The 19,360-nt window shown below is 51.0% G+C and overlaps 2 protein-coding genes across 4 annotated transcripts; both read left to right on the plus strand.

The window, feature by feature from the left end:
• Positions 1-6,218: 6,218 nt before the first annotated feature.
• On the plus strand, positions 6,219-10,792 carry P2RY12 (purinergic receptor P2Y12). Of its 2 annotated transcripts, XM_074547590.1 has the most exons (3): positions 6,260-6,332; positions 8,489-8,571; positions 9,096-10,792. In XM_074547590.1, the coding sequence occupies exon 3, from the start codon at positions 9,113-9,115 to the stop codon at positions 10,118-10,120; it is 1,008 nt and encodes a 335-aa protein (XP_074403691.1). In that variant the 5' UTR covers positions 6,260-6,332; positions 8,489-8,571; positions 9,096-9,112; the 3' UTR covers positions 10,121-10,792. The 2 variants fall into 2 exon arrangements, with proteins under 2 accessions (XP_005494666.2, XP_074403691.1); XM_005494609.4 differs by lacking the exon at positions 8,489-8,571 and having other exon boundaries at positions 6,219-6,332; positions 9,096-10,785.
• A 784-nt stretch (positions 10,793-11,576) lies between these two features.
• P2RY13 (purinergic receptor P2Y13) lies at positions 11,577-16,140 on the plus strand. Of its 2 annotated transcripts, XM_074547589.1 has the most exons (3): positions 11,577-12,667; positions 13,258-13,930; positions 14,050-16,140. In XM_074547589.1, the coding sequence occupies exons 1-3, from the start codon at positions 12,618-12,620 to the stop codon at positions 14,371-14,373; spliced, it is 1,047 nt and encodes a 348-aa protein (XP_074403690.1). In that variant the 5' UTR covers positions 11,577-12,617; the 3' UTR covers positions 14,374-16,140. The 2 variants fall into 2 exon arrangements, with proteins under 2 accessions (XP_074403690.1, XP_005494665.2); XM_005494608.4 differs by having other exon boundaries at positions 13,258-16,140.
• The last annotated feature ends 3,220 nt before the right edge of the window (positions 16,141-19,360 follow it).

Below are 19,360 nucleotides of genomic sequence, written 5' to 3' on the forward strand. Positions count from 1 at the left end.
CATTCCTGTATTTTTATTTTCTTCTATTTCTACTTGTTATCACCAGGAATGTTTCAGTATTTCCTCTTTTTCTAAAAGACACTTTCCTCTTTTTCCCAGACACTAGGAATGACAGGATTAAAACATGAGCACAGAAAGCAATTCAAAGGAAATGCTGAAAGTGACACACATGACAGTTACTTTTAATTTCTTCCCTGCATGCCTGTAAGCCCTTTTGCTGTGCTCAGGCCCTCTTTGGGGGGCGTCTGACAGGTCTGAGGTGAGTGTCCCACTGATGGGGACCCCCAGCACATCCAGCTCGGTGGTGAGCAATCCCTGAGAGTGAAGACAGGTGTTATCCTGGGCAGCTGTGGCTGCAGGAGGCCCAGAGGCAGATCTGATTCATGGCAGAGGCCCCAGAGGCAGCTCAGAGTCAGCACAGGCTCAGCAGAGCAGGAGGAATTACAGTGCCCAACCAGGGAAAATGCTCCGGGGAAGAAAAGAGAATAAAGGCTCCAGTGCTTTCCCAAATGGAGGCACAGCCAGCACAGAACCTCTAAATGAAGCAGTAACAGGATAAAAAGATAACAATTACACACATGCAGCCTAGGCTTAAAGCTGTAATGACAGGAGCCAGCTGTTTGAACAGGGCAGAGGTTCCTGCTGCTCTGCAGATCCACAGCCCCTGAGCATGGCCTGGAGGAGCAGCAGGGCCAGTCTGGCTGCACTGGTGCTCCCTGCCCTGTCAGACATGCATGTCTGGCTGCACTGGTGCTCCCCGCACTGTGTCAGACAGTCTGGCTGCACTGGTGCCCCCAGTTTGTTAGCAGCTGAGATGCATTTGCAGGGCTTCATGCATCACCTGCCTGCCTTTGACATCGCCCTGGCACTACTCTTCTCTCCACTCACTGAGGATCTAAGGAAAAACATTGTACTAAGGTTCTTTCCTTCCTGTCATGTTCTCCCTCTAAGTATTGTGGCCTTTTAGCTATAAGGAATCATAAAAGATTATTGACCTCTTTATCCTTCTCTCTGTTTAAGGCTTAGAGCAGGCTGAGAAAACTGAGGGGAAGAACAAGTTAATTTGTAAAGAGCTGATGATCTGCTGTCATTTGTGTGACTGCATCTTCCTGTTGCAGAAAAAAACAATCAGCTTTGTTATGCATTTCTTAGCAATATTGCTTTGAACACACTATTTCACAGTGGCCAAGTCAATAAGTCTCTTGCACTGGCTGCAGCTTCCCAACAGGATCTGGTGGGGTCTCCAGATGAGAAATGACCACAAACTCAGGGAACCTGGACCAGCTGCAGATCAGGGGAGAATCCAGACAATGAAAGGAAAACCCAAGTGACAGAAACCAGGGGGAAAAAAAACCATCAAAGGAATGAATTTTCCTGGGATGCAGAGCTGTGTCCCAGCCTGACCTGAGCTGAGGGGCAATGTGGAGTTAACCGTGGCACCAATTGTCACTGTCCCAGCAGCTCAGGGAAAGGAGGCAGGCCCTGCTGGGCACTGGGGATGCTCAGGCTGGAGCAGGAATGGGGGCAGCAGGAGCCCTGGAGCACCATGAGCAGGGGCTGTGAGGAAGCTCAGGAGAGCTAAAGGAGAGCTGCAGGCACAGCCAGTCTGGGACCAGGAGCGCTGCTGTTTGCAGAATGCAAAACTCCTCAACGCTCTCTCTGTGCCAGCTGGAGAGAGTGACAGGTTTTCCTAAGGAAGGACAGCTTTAAATACATACAAACTTCCCAGGATCAAGCAAGGGGCTGGGAAGACATGCTCTCAGGGCTAACACCTTTATGGTTTTTCCTAAAAAGAACTGGAATCAGACTCCAGTTCATTACATTTGTCTGCAACAAATTTGGGAGAAAAGATGTATTCACACTCACAAGAGGAACAAGGCCTCCCCATTTTCCCCTCCTGGGACCGCTCCTTTTGGCACAGCTCTGTAATTTCCCTGGGTTTACACCATCAAACTGCTGACACACACCCACCTGACAAAGGTGCTCACAGCTCTGTGCTTGCCTTTCCTGAGTAACCTGACAGTGCAGGGGTGCCAGGAGCCCTTCCCTTTGCTCATCCTGACCCTTAGGGCAGCGGGCACTGGAGGCAGAAGCGCTGCTGGCTCAGCAGGGACACGCTGCAGGAGAAGCAAACACAGCACTGCAGCAGTGAAGTTATTTTGATACTTCCCATCCTCAGTCCCTTCCCTGTTTTGTCTGCCCGTTTTCCCCTTAAGCAGCAGCGCTGCCTCTGTGTCTGTTTCTGTTTTAGTCAATTAAATCTTGGCAGAGGCATTCAGCACCGTTCAGGAGGGCAGAGCCCCAGCCAGCCCAGCTGCACCGGGATCCCCAGCTCAGGGGCTGCCCCACACCTCAATGGGACCCACTCTTCTCAGATGCCCCTTCTCCAAGTGCTGCTCTCCCTTTGATTTATTAACATTCTGCAGTTCAATAGGCAAGTTTGACCAGTGCCCCCTCAATCTCACTGCCAGCCCACTCCTTCCTCGAGGGAGGATGAGAGGAAGGACCTGGCAGGGAGATAACTCAATGAGGAGAGTGGCACCAAGGCCGCATGAACCCAAAGCCACCCCAGAATGCTCTGATAAAACTGGAGCTGCTTCCTCAGCACACAACTGCAGCAGCTACCATTTACCTGATGCTTTTCCTCAGAAAAGCCAGTAAAAATTCTGAATTACTGATGCAGGCTGCCAACAAGCTGAACGAGTGCCAGACCAAACACAGTTACCTGTTTGGAAAATAGCACTCACCATTTGTAGAGAGCTGCTCAGAGTGATGCTTTTGCAACTTGCACAGTGGCAGACACCCAGGATTTGTGGCAGAACACAGAAAACCCACCTGAGACATTATTTCCTATCTATATTTGAGAGGGACGTGCCTGAGTGTAAATGCACTGGGACTCGGGGTGGAGGTCAGGGTGAACATCTGGAACAGTCACACATGTGCCTGCAGCCTGCACGGGGGCTGACCCACAGGGAAATGTGCCTTTGGCCTGGGCTCTGCCCCTGCAGGACACAGGGACACAGGATAGCAGCCACGTTCCTGCCTTGCTCTCAGGGTTTGCTTTCCAGGAGCATTCCCAGCAGTGACCCAGCACCAGCTGCTTCCCACACACACTGCAATGAATGCACCACACAGGGCTCTGCACACCCTCACCAGCACCACAGCTGCCTTCAGGAACTGCACACACAGCCCCACTTCGATGGTGCTGTGAGCAGCAGCCAAGAGGTGACAGTCACAACAAGAACAAATTCCAGAAAACAATTTCTCTGTGGCAAGAAGAGGAAATCTTGTAAAAATGGGTATTTTTTACCAACTAACGTTTCCTTTGTACGAAATCCTCCTCAGCCAGAACAGCTACAGAAGCTCAAGAAATGAAGAAAGAATTTAATCTTCTGGCATTGAAACTGCAGCATAACAGGTAAGTGATTAATTCAGCTGGGGTATGTGGTTATGATGGATTAATATCAAAATAAGCTGTGGGCACTGAAATAGAAGCCTGTTGTTTCACTGTGTCCATGTAAGCAGGGAACTGAACCATGATAAGACACTGAAGCCTAGGTTGGTTTTGACACCATAGATTTAGGAAATTATTTCCCTTACCTCACCTGCATGACAAATGAGCCAAAATTAAGTGCTGTAAATGCTTGAAATCACACTTACTCTCCATTTCCATGTCAGGCTCCCAAACAGCACAGTCTGTATCCCTGTCAGTGCCTCTGCCCTTCTCAACACTGCCAGAGAGAATGAATAAGTTTCAGCAAATTCCTCTAGTTTTACCTGCATCCAAACCATTTCCCAAACAACTGAGATTATTGGTATCAACTCCTCAGTAGTGAAACATCTGCAGTTTTGAACTTGCACTGTGGATATTTTCACCTATGAAAATATGCAGCCATCAAAACCCAACAGTGGGTTCACAGAGGTGTGTGAGCACCCAGCTCAGGGACAGAGGTGTGTGTGGCACCTCTCCCCAGCTCTGTGTCACTGCCCAGCCAGCACTGCCAGCAGGAGGGAGACCAGCCACAAAATCAACGGGCATTAAAGAGTTTCGCTTCGGAGATCCCATACAGTGTAATGTGGGATCTGGGGCATGATTCAGGGTTATGTAACAGCTGAAGGAACAGCAGAGTTGACTCACCGCAGTGCAAGTTATGTTCTCTCTATTCTAGAGTGAAACTCGTTTGGCTGCATTTAGAAGTTCCCCTTTGTGCTCTTACAAAACTGCTTCCTCTCAGCTGCTGAGGATGCCCCACGCTCCAGAGAATCACACACTGGTGTGGCTTGGGAGAATCTTAAAGCCCATCCAGTGCCACCCCAGCCATGGCAGGGACACCTCTCACTGTCCCAGGTGCTCCCAGCCCCAATGTCCAGCCTGGCCTTGGGCACTGCCAGGGATCCAGGGCAGCCCCAGCTGTGCCAGGGCCTGCCCACCCTGCCAGGGAACATTTTCTCCCTCACATCCAATGTAAACCCAGTCTCTGCCAGTTTAAAACCATTCCCCCAACAAAAACTCTTATTACTTTTAAAAAAGCAGATTTTTCAAAAATCGACGTAGACAAAATCCATAATCTATAAATTACACATTTAATAAACAAAACACCCATCATGACAGGAGGCAAGGACCTAATGCAGAACCTTCCCTCATTTCCAGACTTAAACAGGAAAGGATTGTCCTGAGCTGTTCAGTCTGAACCACCAAAACTGCTGGTGCCAAACAGCAACTGCTGATAACCAAACAACAACTGCTGATAACCAAACAACAACTGCTGGTACCAAACTGTTCCTGACAGTCTGACAGCGATGCTGCTGCTCCCTCCCTTCTGAGACACTGCACAGACTGATTTAACACAGTAATTCGGAGTACTCTGTACATTTTCACAACAGGGATGAAAGTGAGCAGGATGCAGAGGCAGGCACAGGACAAACAGGAGGGAGGAATTCTGCAGAGCTCACCTGCACAGCGCTGCTGCCCTGCACGCACCCAGCAGAGCTGCCCTGGCACTCAGGGCCCTGCCCAGCACCCAGGAGCTCACGCTGGCAGCTGAGGGCTCTCCAGGAAATCCAGCAGAACTCTGGTCCCGCAGCACGCTGGGGTTTGGGTGTTGCTGTACGTCATCATCTGCTGCACCTGGGAACGCGCACTGCTGGGGACCCAAACCAGAGCTGCCTGCAAATGCACACGGCAGGAAAGCTGCTGGCATGACAAAATCCTGCTGGGTAAACATTTCATACACATTTCCAAAATCCTGCCTGGGTCAACATTTCATACACATATCCAAAATCCTGCCTGGGTTAGCACTTCATACACATTTTCAAACTCATTTTGGATAAGCGACATCTACCAGATAACAAGGCTGATACACCTAGTTTGTTCAAGTTTTCCTGCAAACAAAATCTTGAATTTTCCAACCAGTTCTTGGACGTTTCTAGGACTGAAATTGTGAGCAGCTGGGTAAGGCCCAAGACCCTCCTCCCCAGCCTCTTGCTGGGACATCAGGTGTCCCTACAGGGACATCACCTGTCCCATCAGGGCACAGAACTCACCTCCCAGCACTGCCACCCCCTCCAGTGTCCTGACCTGTGAGCTGCACTGGGACACAGGGAATTCATTAAGGAGAAATGAGAAAATGTATCCAAATTAAAAGCTACATTTGGCAATAAGGTGACTTAACAGACAGGATCTGGAAATCAGTAAATAGAGATTTTGATATTAATGATTAGACAAAAGGGCAAGAACTGTCCCAGGCCAGGAACACCAATATGTGAAGTGGTTTTCTTGAGGGAGAAAAATAGTGTTAGTGAGGAATGCAAATTTCACACCCAATATATTCCAAGGAACATTTGTCTCCAGCATAAGGTTTTGTATCACAGGGGACAAATTTCCCTAATTAGCCCAACTGGCAAGACTTCCTCATTACTGGAAAGAATCCCTGAATTGAAGTGAAAACATCTCCTGCAGCCCTGGGACCCCTGTCACTGCCAGCCCCTGCCTGGGGCTCCACATCCTGACACCCCAGGCAGAAGAACAGGTCATTAGGGTAATTAGCAGGGTAATTAATTACAAGGACCGTGCCTGATGTTAACCCTCTGCCACAGCCAAGACACAAGTCCAGGGAGTGTTCCACTCTGGGACAGCCCTTGCACCAGAAGCAATGCTGAAGGAGTGGCCAGGAGATAGAATCTTTAAAAAAAGTGAAGGAATTATTTTAAAAGAGGAAGTTTACGGAAGATAAGTAACTGTTCCAGGCGCACGAAACCAAACACACGCCTCCCACACTGACACACACTCAGAGACACTGCAGAGGAGACCAGAGCACAGCAACCCACAGAGGGTGAGTCTCCAAACGTGAGCATTTGTGGATTGTAATTTATTTATTATTGCTTCAAACAGACTGAGAGAAACAGCTGGGCTTTCGGCAGGCCAGAAAGGAGCTGAAAAGTTTCCTGTGAACACACAGTGGGGTTGGGCTTTTGGAAAGGAGACCAACAAGGATGTAATGTTAATGCCTTAAATATAGCTGTTTCAAAATGTGTACATACATTTTAATAACAGTTTTCAGGAATTTCTAACTCCACTTGATTAAAAAAAAAAGGTGCTTCCAAACAAGTTCTGTTTATCATATCTTCAACAAATTATTTACTATCCTGTATTATTACTAGACCCTATTTTGACTTGTTATTGTAGATTAACCTTAACAAAATTTGTTATTTCTGTTGTGTTACTGAACTTTAGCTTGTAAGCAGAAGAAATTAACATAGACGTCAGACACTTGTGTAGTTCTATATTTCCTATTTCCTTTTCCTGGTGTTTCTGATTAAATGCTACTGCTGCCAGGTGTCTGTAAACCTACTAAAATATTATTACTGAGAAATACTCTCCTGCCCCCTATTAAATGGAACCACAAACCTGAACTATGCAGACCCAAACTAGGGACACAAACCAGGAGGGGGAACAGCAACTGGGGCAGTTTGTGGGTATCACAAGATGAGGATTTGCATCTGAAGGATTTCCATTCCTCCTTTACAAAGTCAAGGCCAAAAATATGTCATACGGGAGCCTAATCCTTTTTCAACTTAAAAATCAAGGAACTGAACATTCAAGCATAAAGCTTCACAAACTCAAACGCGTTTGTGCCTCTCCCTAGCCCAAAGCACGCCTTTACAGAGCGCTGCAGCTGAGATTTGGCAGGATTTCCATCCAGCCCTGCCTGCGCTGCAGCCGCGGTGCTCCAGAGCCGAACCGGGCACCCCAACCCGCGGGGGCTGAGGGGGCTGAGGGGGCTCCGGTGCCGCGGGGCTGCCCCGGGACTGTCCCGAGCCGCGGGCACGGCGGCCCCGGGGCTGACACGGCGGGAGCGGGAGCGGGCTCAGCCCCCGTACCCCGAGCACGGCCCGGGCACCGCACAGCCCCAGGGACCGCAAAGCCTCCGGGGACAGAACAGCCCCGGGCACCGAACACAGCCCCGGAACCGCACATCCTCCGGGCACTGAACAGCCCCCGGGCACCGCACAGCCCCGGCCCCCCGAGCACAGCTCCGGCACCGCACAGCCTCAGAGACTGCACATCCTCGGGGCACCGAACAGCCCCGGGGACAGAACAGCCCCAGGGACCGCACAGCCCCGGCCCTCCGAGCACAGCCCCGGATCCGCACAGCCCCCAGGAACAGAACATCCCCTGGGCACCGCGCATCCTGCGGGACCGAACATCCCACAGAGACGGTACATCCTCCAGGCACCGAACAGCCTCGGGACCGCACAGCCTCCGGGGACCGAATATTCCCCGGGCACCGCACATCCACCGGACACCAAACATCCTCCAGGGATCTCACAGCCTGCGGGACCGAACATCCCCCAGAGACCGAACAGCGCCAAGGGATGACACACCCTCCGGGACCGAACATCCCCCTATTCAAACTGTGCCCTGGATCAACACTCCGCAGCAGATCAGACAGAAGTTTCCAAACATCTGTCTTCAAACAGAAGACAGATGTTTGGAAACTGTGACACTTACTACATACAAATCCATTGAAAAAAAAGACGCAGCTCCTAAAGTGGTGTCTTGTACACCCCAAAGAATTTGAAATATGTGTAGTTTGTTTCATTGTAGCTGTTTATATTTAGTCTTTCAACTACATGCATATATCGTATAACATTGACTTACTGTATGCAGCTTAAAACTTGAAGCACTGCTCTACAAGTCGCATATGGAAGAAATATTTCCTTCAATAGTAACCTTCTCCAAAGTAACAAATCACTACTTCTTTCAAGAGCTTTAAAAGTTTTAAAAAACAAGGCTGTGTACAGAAATAACACTAAGGACTCACAAGCCCAAAAGGGGCAGACAGAAACGCAGCTCTGTGCTCAGAGAAGTTGCACAATCTGATAAATCCCCGCTCCCTTTACGAATAGTGCCTCTGGGAGTCAGTCAAAGGCAGGAAGCAATCTGGTAATTATTTCTTAAAATTTCATTTCTCCCTCTTTTCTACAGAAAACAGAAGCAGAAGCTCCTAGTGCATCATCTGGAATCCGCAGCTGTCACTGGCTAAGAAAGCAGTTTGGAGCCAGGGCAAGGTCTGAGCCTCAGGCTGGGGATGCTCAGCTGCTCCTGCTGCCTCTGCCTGCTCCGAGGGGCTCCCTCCTGCCCTGCCCCGTGCTGGAGAGCTGCAGGGGCTGCCAAGGGCCTCTGGCTGAGAGCAGCCTGTGCCCAGAGCACCCAGCTCCTCTGGTGCCAGCCCCGGCCCTGGGGACCATGTACCCACTCTGCCAGGGCTGCTCCCACAGCACGGGGCTTGGCGCACCAGCCTGCTTTGTCTTCAAAGCAAAAGCCTTTTCCCCTACTTTCTAGGAAGAAATAAAGCTTTGTCAGGGATCTGGGCATCAGCTGAGAGCACATCAATTCCCCGAGTGCCTGTTTCCCACAGGCAGAGCCCAGACACACAGAACCAGCTGCATCACCACACACCTGAGCGCTGCCCTGGCCCAGCTGGGTGCACTTGTTTACAACACGACAATTCAAAGCTGACTGAAAAGGCCGAAGCCTCATAACAGATAAAACTCTCAATTTCTTCTTTTTTGTTTCCTGTTTGTTTCTCCAGGGAGAAGAGATACCACAATGCAAATGAAAGCCATAACCCAGTTCAGCTCCTCCAGGAATGACAGCAACTGCACCAGCGACAGCAGGGTCAGCCAAGTCATCTTCCCTTTACTCTACACATTTCTGTTCCTGGTGGGGATCACCATGAACGGCCTGGCAATGTGGGTCTTCTTTAAAGTACCCAGTAAATCCAATTTCATTATCTTCCTCAAGAACACTGTGATTTCTGACTTCCTCATGATCCTGACTTTTCCCTTTAAAATCCTCAGCGATGCCAAGCTGGTGTCCTGGGTCCTGCGAGGGTTTGTGTGCCAGGTGACCCAGGTGGTGTTTTACTTCACCATGTACATCAGCATCCTGTTCCTGGGCCTGATAACGATTGATCGCTATCAGAAAGCCACCTCACCTTTCAGAACCTCCACTCCACGGAGCCTCCTGGCCGCCAAGGTCCTGTCCACAGCCATCTGGCTGTCCATGTTCGCTCTCTCGCTACCCAACATGATTTTAAATAATAAGAAGAAAACGCCCAAGAACGTAAGGAAGTGTGCTCTCCTGAAATCGGAGTTTGGCTTAGTCTGGCATGAAATTGTGAACTACATTTGTCAGCTCATCTTCTGGGTTAACTTAGCAGTCATAGTGGTATGTTACGTCCTCATCAGCAAGGAACTGTACAAATCCTACAAAAGGACTCGATGCACAGGGAAGGGATCTAAAAAGACTGTCAATCTCAAAGTTTTCATAATAATTGCTGTGTTCTTTGTTTGCTTTGTGCCGTTCCACTTCACCAGAATCCCCTACACCTTGAGCCAAACCAGAGATGTGTTTGACTGCTCTGCTCGGAACGCCCTGTTCTACATGAAGGAGACCACGCTGTGGCTGACGTCCCTCAATGCCTGCCTGGATCCCTTCATTTACTTTTTCCTGTGCAAATCCTTCAGGAAATCCCTGCTGGACATGCTGTGCAAGCACAGGGCAGCGTCAGGGGCACAGATTAAGGGGGATGACTCCGACGAGACGCCGCTCTAGGTCCCAGGGCTCCTCTGCCCTTCACACGCCTTCACTGGGGGTGGCAGGAGCACAAACCCACAAGGAGCACCCAGAGCTCCACTGACTTCTTCAGAAACAGCCCTGCAGATGAAGCAGGAGCACCCTGGAACCACCACCGCTGCCTGCAAAAACAGAAAGCTTAAACAAACACCAGAGGAGTCCCCCCAGCCTCCACCCTTGCCAAAACCAGAGCTCCTCGGCTGTCGGACCCCAACCTCCATTGCTGTCAGAACTGATGGGAAAAAGTCAGAACTGAAAGGTGGAACTGTGAGGAAAAACTCAAAACAGAATCATGAAATGCTACAGATGATACCATGAACTGTAGAGATGTTGCAGAAATAGCTAAACTTGGGCCAGAGTAAAGTTCATGACAACACAAGACCTGAGAAATGCAGATAAAATGCACAGTAGATGTCATTTTTCAATACAGGGAGCTGTCACCTTGTATGCAACTGGCAGACAAACAGAAACATGGAGAGAGCCATTTGGGCAGATTTTTGGTAACAGAATAACAATTTGCTTATCTCATTCTATGCTTGCAGTTTCTAATCCATTGACCAATAATTAATAGATGTATATCAGAGGAAATTATTACCTAATCAGACTTATCTTGATATTAATTAAATCCCCAAATCCTTCCCCTTACTACATAAATAAATGAAGTAATGCTTCCACAGAGAACATTATATTAGAAAACATACAAACACTTTATTTAAATCTTACTGAGACCCTGGGGAAAAACAGGCTCATGGTAACTCCTTTACTGATGATTAAGGGCAGCTTTTTCCACTATACAAAATATGCAACCACTTCCTTTTTGCACTTGGAAAACTTGAAAAAAAAACAGGGAAGTATTTTCAAGTACATGACATTTTGAGGTATCACAGCAATTACCCATGAAATAGATTGTGGGCTATTGGAATAAGTTGTGGTTCATTTTTCACCACTGCAAACAGCTCCAGCTGAGCAGCGCGTGTCCCCAGCACACAAGAGCTCAGCCTGCCAAAGCCATCACCTGTCCATCCTTCCTGGGACCTGTCCCTGCCTGCTGGGGCACTTGTGCAACCCAATTTCCTAAGAAGTTAAAGGGCAGCTCACTTGTTGCACCTACTGCCACCCTCAGCCTTGGGGTCTGTGCGTTTCCTACGGCCCACAGGGGTGAGCCCACCTGCCTCCAACTGTGCCACCCCAGAGCAGGCTCCCCCAGCAGCCCGCAGCCCCTGGGCCAGGTCAGTCCCCATTAATGCCCAGGGAGGGCAGTGCCACGAGCCCCACTCCCACCCTGAGCTCATCCTGCACACTTTTGCACCTACACGTGCAGAGAGAGTGGCAATTAGGCAGGAGCTGCTTTGCCTGGCCAGGTGAGCTGTCCAGACAGACACACCTGTCCCCCAGAGCCACCAGGTGTGTACAGGTACCTGCTGACACCTGGGAACAGCATCAAGAGCTCAAAACACGGAAGGCACAGCCTTGGACAGCAGTGCTGGGGCACTGCCATGGACTGTGACACCCTTGTGTGGTCACCAGTGGGGACCAGAAGGCAGGGACAGCCAGGACACACCACACTGGTGGCAGTGTTGAGCGTGACTGAAGCCCAGCCATCCTCAGGGCTGCCTGCTCTCAGCACCCATTAACACTGACACCAGCACCTACATTAGCCAAAATGTCCCAGGTGCTGATGCACAAACCCCTGACACTGCTGCAGCCCGAGCTCCTCTGGAGCAATCCCCAGGAATGGCCTGAGCAGGAGCACTGCCCACAGCGAGCCCTGGGCCAGGGCTGTCCCACCAGCAGGCAGCAATAACTCACACAGACAGCTCTGCTCTCAGAGAAATGCACCCAGTGCCAGCCCAAACCCAGCACACACACCAGCAATCCACGCAGCAGTACCTGCCAGGGCAGAAGGGCTGGAGGCTGCACAAAGGTGCAATCCCTGCCTGCATGGGCCAAACCCAGGAATCCCCCGGGAGAGGCAGAGCCCAGCCCAGGCCCTGTGTCAGGGACACCAGGGGCAGGAGAGGGGGCAGGTCCTGGCACCACAGTCAGGGGGCTCTGAGCAGACTCTTGTAATGCTTTGGCAATGACTGGTGCCATCCAGAATGTGGAATTCACACACGAACAACACCCAGGAGCTACACTGGAGGGTTATCCGAAAATGCTGTCAGGAAACACTCTGTGTTTGCTCATCCTCCCAGCCCAGGTGCAGCAGGGCTGCCCCACGCACACACAAACCCAGAAATGTGTCTGTCCTGAGAGGCAGGCTCAGCTTTCCTTTCCCAGCTCAGGAGCAGATGGTGTGCTTTCTCACACAGAGCAAAGGGAAGAGACAGAAGCAATAGCAATGTGACCAACTCAGGCGGCACTGAAATGAGGAAGGAAACCACACACCAGCAGAAAAACGTCTCATCTTTCTACACATTTCCCCACTCCCAACACTTTGCTCGAGGCTTCTGCTGGCAGAGGAGCAGCGGATGAGATGGGGACAGCCACAGAGGGCCCTGTGACAGCTGCTGCAGGTTTGCCCAGGTACTCGGAGTGTTTGGGGTGTGTGGGGTGCTCAGGCTGGTGCTCAGGGCTGGGAGCCACCTGTGTGCAGCTGGCCCTGGAAATGCTATCTAAAGCTGTGCTGATAAGGGAAAGAGTGGGTGCTTGGAAAGAATTACCAGAAGTCACGTACCCAGGAGTGGCTGGCTTTTGGACCACAGCTCTAAGATTTCTATTTCTATATTATATTCAACACTAAAATATTTCTACTTTAGTGTTGAATGCTAGAGATATTCAGAATATCTCTAACATTTCTATTCAGCACTAAAATACATTTCCATGGAAAGGCCAGCAGTGCTTCAGGCAGTCTGCTCTTATACCCTGCTGGCATTACCCTAGGCCTCCAAAATAAGTGTGAACCCTTTTAACACTTCAGTGGATGCTAGCCTGCAAACAATTTAAATTTCAGCAAAGATTTAGATTTTCCATGAACCAGAAGAGAAATTGGCCAGGCTGTTTAAGCCACACTCGGGTTTGGTGTTTACTCATGCAAACCTGCTGCCACAGTAAGGAACGTGTAATACTACTACAGAAGGGTGTGTTTTGTGTTCTCTCCCTCCTTTTCCCCCAAGTCTGTTCCCAACCCTGGGAGGCTCTGCAAACACAAGCTCTGTGGCTAACACCAGTGGAGCTTCCTCCTCTGCACCGTGCCAGCGTGACACCACCGTCACCCACCTGCTCTTCCCCGTGCTCTACACCCTCATCTTCCTCCTGGGGCTCCTGCTGAACAGCCTGGCCTGCTGGGCCTTCTTCCACATCCCAAGCACATCAACCTTCATCATCTACTTGAAAAACATCTTGGTTTCTGATTTCATCATGACGCTGATGCTGCCCCTGAAGATCCTGACAGACTCCGGCCTGGCGCCGTGGCAGCTCAAGGCCTTTGTCTGCCGCTTCTCAGCTGTGATATTCTATGACACCATGTACATCAGCATCGTGCTGCTGGGGCTCATTGCTTTCGACAGATTTCTCAAGATTGTGAGGCCTTTTGGGAAGTTCTGGGTGCAAAACCTGACCTCAGCAAAGATCCTGGCGTCTCTGGTCTGGCTCTTCTTCCTCGTCCTGTCCCTGCCCAACATGGTCCTGTCCAACAAGGCAGCGACGCCGCAGTCCGTGAGGAAGTGTGCCTCCTTGAAGAGCCACCTTGGGCTGAAATGGCATGAGGCTGTCAACTACGTCTGTCAGTTCATCTTCTGGACTGTCCTCCTCCTCATGCTGCTATTTTATACAGTCATTGCCAGAAAGGTATATGAGTCCTATGTAAAAACACAGAAGAAAGGCAACAGAAGCGAAAAGCGGATCAAGGGGAAAGTATTCATCATTTTTACCGTGTTCTTCCTGTGCTTTGCCCCCTTCCACTTCAGCAGGGTGCCCTACACCGTGAGCCAGACGAGCGCCCACATGGAGTGCCGGCTGCAGAACCAGCTGTTCGTGGCCAAGGAGAGCACGCTGTGGCTGGCGGCCACCAACGTCTGCATGGACCCCCTCATCTACCTGCTCCTCTGCAAGCCCTTCCTGGAGAAGGTCTTCCACAGGAGGGTGAGGGCTCTGCAGGGAGCAGCCCAGGCAAACCCAAAAACAGAGCTGGACACACGAGTATCTCCCACCGAGTCCTGATTCTGCAGCTGCACACTCTGCTCTGCATCCGCATGGAGAACTTGAAAAACAGTTTGGTTTACTTCTGCTGAAGAGCACAAAAGGGTGTTTGCCAAGCAATACTAACACTCAATAAATGCAGCAAAATGGATTTTCTAAGTACACTCACTGCATAGCCTTAATGGCCAAAAGGCTCTTGCTCAAACTGCCTGAGACAATCCACAGGTTAATTCTCTCTGCTTTAAACTAAACCAACTCACTTGCTAACATCTGAGCAGCTTACTGACTCTGGCTGCTCTGAAGGGCAATCCAGCTTTATTTGGGAGTGAACCCCAGAGCTGGTGACTGTGTATGTCAGTAATTCCTACCCTGAGTGTCAGCTTGGCTGCACACCAAGAGCAGGCAAGGGGAGGAACAGAGGCAAGGACTCGGTCCCTTCCCAGCCCTCCTCGCCTCTCTCACACATGTAATTACTTTGCTGCTACCCACGCTGTTTCACCACCCTTCCTTCTGCTCCCAGCAGCAGCACCTGGTGGAGGGCAGTGCTGGCAGTGCCCCAGTTCAGCACCCCAGTTCAGCACCGCAGTTTCCCAGTTCAGCACCCCAGTTTCCCAGAACATGCTCCTGCCCAGGCGAGCAGAGCAGCCAGGGCTGCATCCTCACCCTGAGCCATGTGGGGCTGAGCCCCACGCTGCCCTCACCATTAAGGAACACCCAGAGATGCACCCTTGGTGGCACCTTCACCCTTCCAGTCCCAGCCCAGGGCAGGAGAAGGGGCAGGGGGCCCTGAGAGCCTCCCCATCCAGAGAATCCTCTCCACCCAGCTCACCAGACCACTCACAGGGCTCTCCCTGCCTATCCCACAGGGACTGTGCCTGCACAGAAACACTTCCTAACCCCAGAGTCTGGAATTTATCTCACTAGTTCAAGACTGCAATGTCCCTCATCCCAAACCACCCCTTCTCCTCCAGCTCTCCTGCCAGCTTTACTCTCTCTCACACGTGCCAGACACTTTGATCACCACCAGACTGCTATTTTTAGAATTCCATTGTTCACAGCAGCCCAATCCAACCCAGCAGGTTGCTCCATACAGCTTGATTTTCTCAAAGCTGCTCTAGATTGCTGTGCATTAATTATCTCTGCCCCTGGGGTTCCCCAGCCTGTGCCACACAGGGAGATGTATGTCTTATTTAGCAACTTCTACCCACTACATCTCCTCCACCAGGCGTGTTACACACCTTCCACAGCTGGAACACCCTTCCTAACTGGAAACTGAACTATCTCCAATCAGCTTTCAATTGGTTCTGAATCTGCCTATAAATCAACGTTATCTCAGCCATTGTCTACCTCTTACATTAAATGTTGCCGCATTAAAGGCTCTCCCCACACACACATGCACTGTTAACAGGATTAACTTTGCTCCTTTAGGAAAAGTAAATATAATAAATTCTCAGCTGCTGAAGTAGCCAGCCCTTCAGTAACTGCTTGGAGGAGCGTACAGGAGGCTGGAAATGTTCCTCCAACCTGCTGACACAGCCTGACAATAACAGAGGGCCCTGAGGCAGACACTGGCACAGGAGGGTCTGTGCACTGGCCTTCCCCAAAGCACAGCTCTCACAGAGCTCCAGGGACAGCCAGCACATCCAGCTCTGGACCGGCAGAGCAGGCGGGCACTGAGGAACTAAGAAGATGAAAAGCAGAAATGTCTTGTACTTTGTGATTTCTGCTCGTGACCGAGGCTCATCCAACGCTGTGCACACACACTGGCAGCTCACGCAGCTGAGAGCCCGTGTTAGGGTGGGTGTAACCACAAAATGGGATGAGTTGGTCCTTAAATAAAGGGTGTGACAAAGGTTTCTGACGAGTCTTAATCATCTGTTTTTCAGCTGCTGCTTCTTAGGTAGGTAAAAGGCAGCCAAAGCTACCAAACTCTGTGGCAAAGGAGTGAAGGTGACTGCGAGGACAGAACACCTGCTTGATGCACCTAGGGGAAAAGTCCCTAAATACTAGCACTTGGGATTTTGCACATTTTTTCTACAAAGTTTACCAGCATATTCAATACAGCCATCACCATTTTCCCAAACCTGGTTTCTGTCCCAGCCCACCTGGAATGTGCTGGTGCTGCCTTGAGCAAACCCCTCACTGTTCCCTGACAGAGCAGCTGGACAGGACAGCAAACAGCAGCACCATTCCCATCCCATGGACAGGGCAGCAAACGCCAGACACCATTCCATCCCATGGACAGGGCAGCAAACAGCAGCAGCACCTTTCCATCCCATGGACAGGGCAGCAAACAGCAGACACCATTCCATCCCATGGACAGGGCAGCAAACACCAGACACCTTTCCATCCCATGGACAGGGCAGCAAACAGCAGCAGCACCTTTCCATCCCATGGACAGGAGAGCAAATACCAGCCCCATCCCATCTGTGCTGGCCAGGACAGCAAACACCAGCACCATTCCATCCCATGGACAGGGCAGCAAACACCAGCACCTTTCCATCCCATGGACAGGGCAGCAAACAGCAGACACCATTCCATCCCATGGACAGGGCAGCAAACACCAGACACCATTCCATCCCATGGACAGGGCAGCAAACAGCAGCAGCATTGCACCATTCCCATCCCACCTATGCTCACTCCAGTCCATCACATCCCAAGGCAGCAGCAGGGCTCTCCCTTCCCACAGACAAATATTCCCTTGCATGGTTTGTCCTCACTCCAGACAACCTAGAAACTGAAAACTGGCACAAGGCCTTGAACGCTTTTGCAGAAATGACCCTTGGCCCAGGCTCCCATGGGCCAGCTCCACACAGAAAGTACTGACACTTGTCCTAAACATCTCTGCTCTAGGTCATTGGGTTCCTGGAACCACAGGGAACTCAGCAGGTGAGTTTAGTAGGAAATTACTCATTTGTGTACATAGAGGCTTATACAAATTTTTTATATTCCTCATGTTTCAGAAAAAGGAAGCATTTTATACCCTCACTTAACACATGCACCCTCCTGCCTCTCCTCAGAGGGACAGCATGGTAATTCCTGGGTGCCCAGAGACAAACTGCTCTTCAGAGACATCCTGACCCTTGGCACAGCTACACACATCCCTCCATCCAGGCTCCCCAGCTCCGAGTACTCCGAGAACTCTCACAACACACAGCTGTGCTTCAATTAATCAGAAATGCAAAGCCATGATTTGCATCCTGAAGCAGAGCTGGGCAGACAGGTCCAGCAGCCGCGGTCTGACCCACATGATGGCACATGCACAGAGCCAGCAGGGCACAGGGGGGACTGGGGGCACCAGGACAGAGCTGAGCCTGCAGGCAGCACCAGCCAGACAGGGCCTGCAGCTCCAGGCTCCCTATCAGCACACAGCCAGGAGCTCGAGGGGAAAAGAACTGAGCTTTTAAAGTCAGCTCTTGGTCAGAGACTTTCCTCCTTCCTTCCCTGTGAGTGAAGGCAGCACACAGTGACTGGAGTGATCCACACCAGGAAAGGGGAAACGTCAGCTCTTCCAGGACTCTTCCCCTGACAAGAGCACCTTCACCTGCACATCTGCAGCTCCAACGCTGCAGAATCCTCCCCGTGATGCAAGCTCTGATCTGGCTGACACTTTTCTGCTTAAAAAGCAGAAACAGCCAGTCCTGTGCATTCCCCAGGTGATGAATCTGCTGTAGCACAACCTTGGAGCTCACATTGCTAAATATGGCAGTGAAGACGTTTTAGAATGAGGCAACACAGTAATTGTTGTAATAACGTTGTTCAGGCTCTTATGAAACCTGAGAGTTGCTCTCTAATCATCAAAACACAAAAAGGGACATCCAGCCTGTAAATAACGTGAACAATAGTTAAGTTACAGGTTACCTTCAGCTGTTCTTTACATCAGACCTTCTCGCTTCTCCTGCGCTGTTTTAGGGCAGGCTCCCCCATTCCAGCGTTTCGTGTGTCAGCCTGCCCTGGCCTGCTCAGCCTGGCAGCAGCCAGCAGCACGTCTGCATCTCGCCTGCCCGGGGATGCCAGGGCCCCGGCTGCCAGCCCATCACGTCCTTCTGTACGCCAAAATACAGAGATTTTTAGGAAAAGTTAATGTGCCTTCGCACCATATCCAAAAACTAAAATTAAAACCCCATTCCAGTGCATATTTTATTTATTATTTGAGTGTTACTAACACACCAATTTTGGTATGTAAACTCCAGAGTGCCAACCCCTGAACACCTGGCTCTCTGTAAGCAATTAAATAACATTTTTTAAGCATTTCAGTTTTCACTATAAATTTCTTCCCTCTTTCCCCATGGCACATCCTGCTGCACAACCACCTGGGAGACCACCAGCACTGGCAGTGCTGAAAAGCATCAGCACAAATGTAGGCAACACATGTTGTTGTGCCATGCTGGACTGCAGGAGTGGCTGCATTCTCTGAGCCCAGCTGTGCCCCCAGAGCCCCCTGTGCCCAGCTGTGCCCCCGGGCAGGGATGCAGGAGCTGTGCCCCACACAGCGCTGGCTCTGGAGCTCAGTGCCTTGTGCAGGGGTTGTTCCAGGGGGTACAAACCCCTCCAGACCCTCTGAGCTTTGTTCCCCCACCCCAGCAGGCAGCTGCCAAAGCCCAGAGCACAAGGGACTGCTGAAGGAAGGCAAGGGGAGCACACACTGTCCTGCACAGTGAAAGCAAGGCAAAGGCTTCATCAGGTCTCCTCTCCCTCACTGCAGGGAAAGCCTCCTCCACCCTCAGGGGTGCCTGAGCAGGACCATCCCCGCTGGCAGGGCATGCAGATCCCGGGGTGAGCTTGGCAGCCTGCAATAACAGAGCTGAAAGCACAGCAGACGAGCCCGTGTTCCTGCAGCCTCATCTGCATGGCCTGCTTTGCCTTGCAAAAGTTGGGCTTCAAAGGCGAGCTGTGCCAGCAGTCTGTGTGATCAGGGACTGCGCCTGATCCGAGGGAGAGGTCCCGGGGCAAGAGGGAATTCTGGAGTCTGCCCACAAGCAGCAGAGTGGGATTCAGCACCGGGATCCCCAGCAGAAGCTGCTCAGCTCTGGGGGGCAGCAGGTGGGTCCTGCTCTGGCTCAGCCCCTCACAGGCTCC

The sequence above is a fragment of the Zonotrichia albicollis genome, chromosome 9 (assembly GCF_047830755.1).
Source record: "Zonotrichia albicollis isolate bZonAlb1 chromosome 9, bZonAlb1.hap1, whole genome shotgun sequence".
Lineage (NCBI taxonomy): Eukaryota > Metazoa > Chordata > Aves > Passeriformes > Passerellidae > Zonotrichia > Zonotrichia albicollis.

What these genes read in the sequence shown, in the direction of transcription:
- P2RY12 (XM_005494609.4), top strand. Translation starts at nt 9,113, where the DNA reads ATGCAAATGAAAGCCATAACCCAGTTCAGCTCCTCCAGGAATGACAGC.
- P2RY13 (XM_005494608.4), top strand. Translation starts at nt 12,618, where the DNA reads ATGGGGACAGCCACAGAGGGCCCTGTGACAGCTGCTGCAGGTTTGCCC. An exon ending in GCTGCTGCAGGTTTGCCCAG is followed by an intron (nt 12,668 to 13,257) that starts GTACTCGGAGTG and finishes TTTTCCCCCAAG; the next exon opens with TCTGTTCCCAACCCTGGGAG.